This window comes from Chrysochloris asiatica, unplaced genomic scaffold, assembly GCF_000296735.1.
Source record: "Chrysochloris asiatica unplaced genomic scaffold, ChrAsi1.0 scaffold00156, whole genome shotgun sequence".
In the NCBI taxonomy this organism is placed as follows: Eukaryota; Metazoa; Chordata; class Mammalia; order Afrosoricida; family Chrysochloridae; genus Chrysochloris; species Chrysochloris asiatica.
In genome coordinates, this window is record NW_006408674.1 from 3,443,222 (window position 1) to 3,450,613 (window position 7,392).

Below are 7,392 nucleotides of genomic sequence, written 5' to 3' on the forward strand. Positions count from 1 at the left end.
ATGGTACTTTTAATATTTTCCTCTTAACACCATAACTCATGCATCAACTCTTCTACAGTCTTCCTTATTCACTGCCCAACTTTCACATGCACATGAGGTTATTAAAAACATTCTGACTTGGGTCAGGCACTCCTTAGTCCTCAAATTGACATCTTTACTCTTCAACACTTTAAAGAGGTCTTGTGCAGCTGGCTTGCCTAATGCAACAAATACGTCATTTGATTTCTTGACTGCTGCTTCCGTGAGTATTTGTGGTTGAACCGAACAAAATGAAGTCTATGACAACTTCAATCTTTTCTCCATTGATATGGATGTTGTTTATTGGTCCAGTGGTGAGGAGTTTTGTTTCCTTTACATTGAGATTCTGAATGTGTGGTCTTTGATCTTCATCAAAGTCCTCTTCGCTTTCGGTAAGCAAGGCTGTATATCATCTGCATATCACAGGTTGTTAATGAATTTTCCTCCCATCCTGATGCCATGTTTTTCTTCATGTAATGCAGCTTCTCGGATTATTTGCTCAGGATGCAGATTGAATAAGTGTGATGAAAGAATACAACCCTGGCACACACTTTCGCTGATTTTAAACCATTTGGTATTTAAGATGATAGGTATGGACATTTTGTGGATTTAGGACATGGTGGGCACTGTCTCTCTCATTTCCTCTCTATAGAAACTAATGGTGCACTCTGATTTCTCCAGGTATGGTGTAAGCCCTGAGAACATTATCCTGTATGGGCAGAGCATCGGGACAGTCCCCACGGTAGACTTGGCCTCGCGGTATGAATGTGCAGCTGTCATTCTCCATTCCCCTCTGATGTCCGGCTTGCGGGTGGCCTTTCCTGACACCAGGAAAACATACTGTTTTGATGCTTTCCCAAGGTAAGTTGATGTTCATCAAACAAGTGCTAATCAGCTGCTTAAGTAGCTGAGTCACATGACAGAGCGTCAAGAGACCAGAGTTCTGACCTGATGCAGCCTTTAGCATACGCCCTGTGCTGCATGCCAGTGAGGACTAGAGGTGAACACGACAGGATAGTCTAATGAGAATCTTAGCCCCTGAGCCTGACTCATTTGTTCAACATTCCTCATATGATGACTAAGGGCTTTGACTGTATGTATACAGGGTGAAAAGAAGTACCCACATAGTCTAAAGGAACTCGGTTTGTTTGTTTTGTTTCAGTGTTGTTTATACATTTAGCTGGACTTGCCCTATTGAGTCATGAGGAGCTTAAGTAGGAAAATGCAAGCTATTTAATGAGGCAATTAGCAGTGCTTTAATGGATTGGCACAGTGGCAGCAGCGGCGGGCTCAGACGTAACAAAATTGAGTTGTGAGGTTGGCACCGGACCGGGCAGTGTTTCATTTTGTTGCGCACCAGGTCTCTATGAGTCGAAATGGACTCCACGGCACCTAACAACAACTTAAAATCCCCAAAGCCGAATCTACTGCCATACAGCTCATAGTGACCCTGTCAGACAGAGAAGAACTACCCCTAAGCTTTCCAACGCTGCCATCTTTTTCGTTGGTGTTGAACACTGTATTGTGTTTTGGGTGAAAATTTACACAGCAAATTCGTTTTCCGTCCACAAGTTGTTCCATGACATCAGTTGCTGTCCTTGCAGATTGTCCTCAGTCCCCTCTTTCCACCCTGCCTACCTGTTCCCTTCCATCCACCTAGGCTGTCAGTCTGCACAGAAGGAGACTTTTGGCTCTTTCTCCTGCAGAGTTGCTGCTGGTGGGTTTGAACCACCGATTTTTCAAGTTAGCAGCAGAACACTTAACCACTGTGCCACCAGGGTTCCTTTAGCAGTGCTGTTGTTGTTGTTGAGTACCGTGGAGTCGGTTCTGACTCATAGTGACCCTGCACAGGGTTTCCAAAGCTGTAAATCTTTACAGGAGCAGAAAGCCTCACCTTTCTTCCATGGAACAGCTGGTAGTTTAGAACTGCTGACCTTGCGGTTTGCAGCCTGATTCATAACCACTATGGTACCAGAGCTGTAGATACTCAAATTTAAAAAACAACAAATATCCACAACTTTGAAATGTCATCTTCGTAAGCAGAATTTGGAAGATGGTGAAGTCAGTTTCTTTGGAAATAGACCACAGAGACCGTGGACGTGAGCACATACCCGCCCCTTCACACACACACACACACACACACACACACACACACACAAACACTCCTAAACTTTCTGAGGGTGGCTTCCTTCACACGGCTCACCCCATTTTACCAGGATTCTTCCCACAGGGTTTAAAAATACCCACTGTCATCAAGTTCATTCCAAAGTCATAGTGACCCAAGATAGGGTTTCCCCCCAGGACCCCTTTCCACAGGGGTAGTCCTGGTTGTCGCCTGCCTGCCTGTCCTAGAGGCGGCAGAGCCTCTGCAGACGTAAACCCATTCAGTTCCAGTTCCCTCTGACAGGAAGGAAGACAGCTGGACCGCTTTACTATAATGCATTCAGCACACTGGTCTCTTAAATACCTCCATTTGAAAAGTTCTACAACCGACTCCACGGCACTTAACAACAACAACAACTTATAGTAAAAATACTAAAGGTTGAAGACAACATTGTGTGTAATAAACAGACTATACCTCTAAACGTTTTCAAAATCTCATCAAGCGTCCTAAGATTGGGATGGCAGGACTGGCTCCTCCTCCGTATTGCCATTTATGAGGCAAAGCCTCCACAGAAATGTTCTGGTTTGAGGGTTTTGATTGACCCCATTAATTGCTATCGTTCTGCTAGGGATGGCTTAATTTTTCTTTCAAGTACATCATTTGATTGCAAATGCATCTGTTACCCAGACTGCCTCATTTCACGGGAAGAAGTCTTCTGTTAACACCTTTGGTGAACTTCAGTTCTCTGCTGTTTATGCCTGGATTCATTCAGATTCCCCTTCATGGGAAAGTTGAGCTGCAAATTTATGGTGGTGTGGCTAGGAATGCTAAGTGGGACTAACGTGCGTCTCAAATGGGACCTTATTTGTGCTGAATTGGTAATGAGAAGCCAATTTGTGGAAAACCAGATATTTAGCATGTCTGTGGAAAGAAATGGCGGGACTTGCCAGAGCAACACAATGAAGAGATTTTTCACCCCCGTTATACTTTCAAATAAGGAGCTCTGGTAGCGTAGTGGTTACGAATCGGGCTGCGAACCTTAAGGTCAGTGGTTTGAAACTACCAGCCGCTCCGTGGGAGAAAGATGAGGCTTTCTGCTCCCATAAAGATTCACAGCCTCAGAAACCTTATGCAGGTTCAGTATGAGTCAGAACCAACTCCACGGCACACACCAACACCATACTTTAAATAAGGAGCCCTGATAGCATAGTGGCGTACAAGTTAGTCTGCTAACTGAAAGGTCAGCAGTTTGAATCTATCAGCCATTCCACGGGAGAAAGATAAGACTTTCTGTTCAAGACTTGTAGCCTCAGAAACCCTATGCAGGGGCATTATGAGTTAGAACCCACTCCACAGCACACAACCACCACCATCATATTTTTAAAATACAATTATGACAGTGGATTGCAATTTATTAATTAATAATCAATTTGCAACTAATCTTTACCTGATAAAGAAACCAGACTTGGGCTACGTATTTTACGATCAACGTTCCATTTAATTTTACCAGAATTGATCCAGTGACTCTACTCATCTATTAGGAAACAGGCTAAGGAATATTAAATAATTTAATTAATTAAGGTTGGTGAGTAGAGAGAGCAATAAATAAATCAATAGACCAGGACCATGGCTCATTTCCAATACTGTATGTTATTTTAGACAGAAGATTTCAAGCCATTGATTTTCATCATTCATTGAACCGGAAACGATTTTCTGATGATAGCCATTGCTGCCCAGCGGCAAAACTGTATCTGTGTGAGTTCAGCTTGTTCAAGGAAGCTACTTCCTCATTTCCCTTTAATCTAAAAGAAAAGAAGAAAATGAGTCCTGATCATTATTTGGAGATCATCTGTTTCCTGAACCTCCTTTAAGGGCCAGGCAGGAGCTCTGGTGTAGCGCTGTAGGATTAGCTGGAAACCACAGGTCAGCAGTTCAAACCCACCAGTCCTCAGAAACTCTATACAGGGTTGCTGTGAGTCAAAACTGACTTGACGGCACTTAACAATCAAAACAAGTGGCCCTGAACTTCAGACATACCCTCCAGGAAGTAGAGAGTCACCTCACTTTTGCAGCGTTCTGCACAGTCCCAGATCCACTGTAAACCAGTTGCTGATGCCAACCCAATGTGACCCTCAGTGTGTCAGAGCACAACTGTCCCATAGAGTTTCTTTCTGTGTCTGACTTTTTCGGAAGTCCATCACCAGGCCTTTCTTCTGAGTTGCATCTGGGTGGACTCAAAGCTTCAAGTTTGGGGTTAACAACTGAGAACATTAACCATCTGTATGACCCAGGGATTACAGGTCCTTTGTCACTAAGCAGCAGATATTTTTTGAATGGAATATAACTGAAGTCTTAGGAGACGAAGTCACTTTGAAATTAAACATCGGGGGAATGTAAACTTCCGAACAAGACTCTTCAGCTGCAGATTTGGATGCTCCCCCAGCAGCTCTGATCTTTGCAAACGTCGGGGCCGTCTTCCTGGACTGTTTTATAGCCAGTTGTTTGTAGATCTTAGGAATCTGTAATTGATGCTACTTAAGAATCTTGCCAAGCTTCTGCCTGCCTCCTCCTTGGTAAAGTGGAGTTGTTAATTCCTTTCTCTCAGTTGTGTTTTGTTGAGGATTAAGGGCAATTTTGTTTGTAAAGTGCCTCTTGAAAGCACCTGACTATGGCTGTTGTAGTAAGGAATCCTGGTGGTACAGTAGTTAAAGCAGTCGGCTGCTAACCAAAAGATTATCAGTTCTGACTCACCTGCTGCTCCCAGGAGAAAGACGTGACAGTCTGCTTCCAAAAATACGTTCAGCCTTGGAAACCCTACGGGGTCGCTATGAATCAGAAGAACTGGATTGCAATGGACATTACTTTTAACAAAAGACATTCCACAGATAGTTCTAGTGAATATCACTTTGTGACTTTGACAAGGATCAAATGCAGAAAGAGAAGTAGGTTCTAAGGATGACTTTGGCAGGAGGACAAACTGGAGACACATCTCTTTGAGTTAATCTCATGCTTACATGACTATTTCTCTACTGGGTAACCCTCCCCCATGCCTAGTCCTGCAATACCTAACATCTTTTGAATTCCTGTTTGGAATATACTTTCAGAGCCTGCAGTTCACTCCCTTGAAGATCCTCAAACATTCATCCTTTGAGGATAGATTTGGTTTTTGTAAACACAAGTTATTTAGAGTCAAGTCTAGGGATTACGTTAAAATTTCAAACTAAGCAGGCCACTGATCAAAAATGAGGCATTAGCTTTTATGTAACGAAGGTTTGTGAGTATCTTGCTAGTCGACTCTGAAAGAAAAAGTTCTGAAAACCTTTAGGGCAGCAGTTGATTAAGCACTCAGCATCTGAAGGAGACATTTGTTCAGATACATCAATTCTGGCCTGTTTCAAACCCTATCTTGTAAATATGAATATGTCAGTTTTATTAGGTACTGGTTTGTTAGTCTGATGGCATTTAAAAGCTCTGTTTTTAATAAAATGCTTTGACAAAAACACAATGGCTAAATGCAATGTAGTATCCTGGATTGAATCCTAGAACAGAAAAGGGGTGTTAGTGGAAAAACTGGTGAAATCTGAAAGCATTCTGGACTGTAGTGAATGGTAACAGTACCAAGGTTGGTTTCTTAGTCTTACAACAAATATGCCGTGGTAATATTAAAATGGTAGCCTCATGGGGAAATGGGTTAGGGGTCTATAGTAACACTCTTTTATTTTTGAAACACTTTTGTAAATCTAAAGTTACCTAAAGTAAAAGGTTGATTTAAAAAAAAAAAAGGAATGCCAAAAAACCAAGCCAGAACAAAACAAGCAGTCCAGATGCTGTGGCATCAGTTCTGACTCATGGACCTCGTGTGTGTCAGAGTAGCACTGTGCTTGCTCGACAGGATTGTCAGTGGCTGAGTTTTGGGAAGTAGACCACCAGATTTTTCTTCTGAGCTATCTCTGAATAGCCTTGATCCACCAACCAGCCTTTCAGTTAGCAGCCAGCTCTTTAACCAGGAGCTCTGGTAGCGTAGTGGTTACGAATCGGGCTGCAAACCTTAAGGTCAGCGGTTCGAAACTACCAGCTGCTCCGCAGGAGAAAGATGAGGCTTTCTACTCCGTAAAGATTTACACCCTCGGAAACCCTGTACAGGGTCGCTATGAGTCAGAACCGACTCGATGGCACTTAACAACAACAACAAATGGGAATCAAAACGACATCATTCATTTGCTTGCCTGTGTCCTCTGACTCACTTGCTAAGTATGACGCCTGTTGTCTGTTGTCTGTGAACATTACTGAAGGAATCCCTTCTCTGTCCCTGCCCCCTTTCTGTTTTGCAGCATTGACAAGATATCTAAAGTCACCTCTCCTGTGTTGGTCATTCATGGTACAGAGGACGAGGTCATCGATTTCTCCCATGGCCTGGCCATGTACGAGCGCTGCCCGCGAGCCGTGGAGCCCCTCTGGGTCGAAGGGGCAGGTCATAATGACATAGAGCTTTATGCACAATACCTCGAAAGGCTAAAACAGTTCATATCACATGAACTTCCTAATTCCTGAAGAAGGCCACTCGGTCTCACCTCACTTACTGTGAACAGAAGACTCCTCTGTTCTGCACATGCTTTAACTGGACCACTGTAACGGCTCAATAACCATGAAGAAGTGCCCAGCCTCTAGGGTGTTCTAATCAAAGAGCTGAGACGATCTCAGCCTTTTGCATCTAGAAGTGGCTTTACTACTAACTCACCAACATGTTAAAAGGGGGTGATCTCCAGCTTCATGTCCGTGAGGGGGTGGGGGTGAGAGCTGAGTGTGTGCACACATCTGCCTTCTCCTCCTTCCCATCATTTCTGATTCATTCATGCTGGTCACCCCTCTCTCCACCAGTCTTCTCAGCATATGACACGCAGCTCTTGTTCAAGCCACTGGATTCATGGGTGCGAGTCATTGGAGAAGCTGTGATATTGTAACTGGAAAACACTGATGATTGGAAGTCCGTGTGTTAATTTTCATTAACATTGCTGATCCTTCCCCCAAACAAATCAATTGTGAAGGATAATTTAACTGGAGCTCTTCATGGACCATTTGGAAACTGTAACCATATCAATATAACTGAAATCTTCTTAAAATGAAACTGGGGTAATTGTTGTTGTTTTTGTTTTTTAAATGTAAATTTACTACTAGCCAACAGAGTTTTAATATTTTGATTGGTTTGTTCTAACAAAGAGCCTCACAGACTTTCCTTCTAGAAGTCCTCCTGGATGGCTTTTTTTAAAGGT

General features: G+C 43.1%; 1 protein-coding gene across 1 annotated transcript in view; it reads left to right on the forward strand.

The window, feature by feature from the left end:
• ABHD17C (abhydrolase domain containing 17C) overlaps positions 1 to 6,673 on the forward strand; it is a 76,401-nt gene extending 69,728 nt beyond the window's left edge. The window contains exons 2-3 of the mRNA XM_006870912.1: positions 700 to 879; positions 6,454 to 6,673. Of these exons, the coding sequence (XP_006870974.1) occupies positions 700 to 879; positions 6,454 to 6,673 (400 nt within the window). The remainder of the gene's footprint in view (positions 1 to 699; positions 880 to 6,453) is intronic.
• Positions 6,674 to 7,392: the final 719 nt, after the last annotated feature.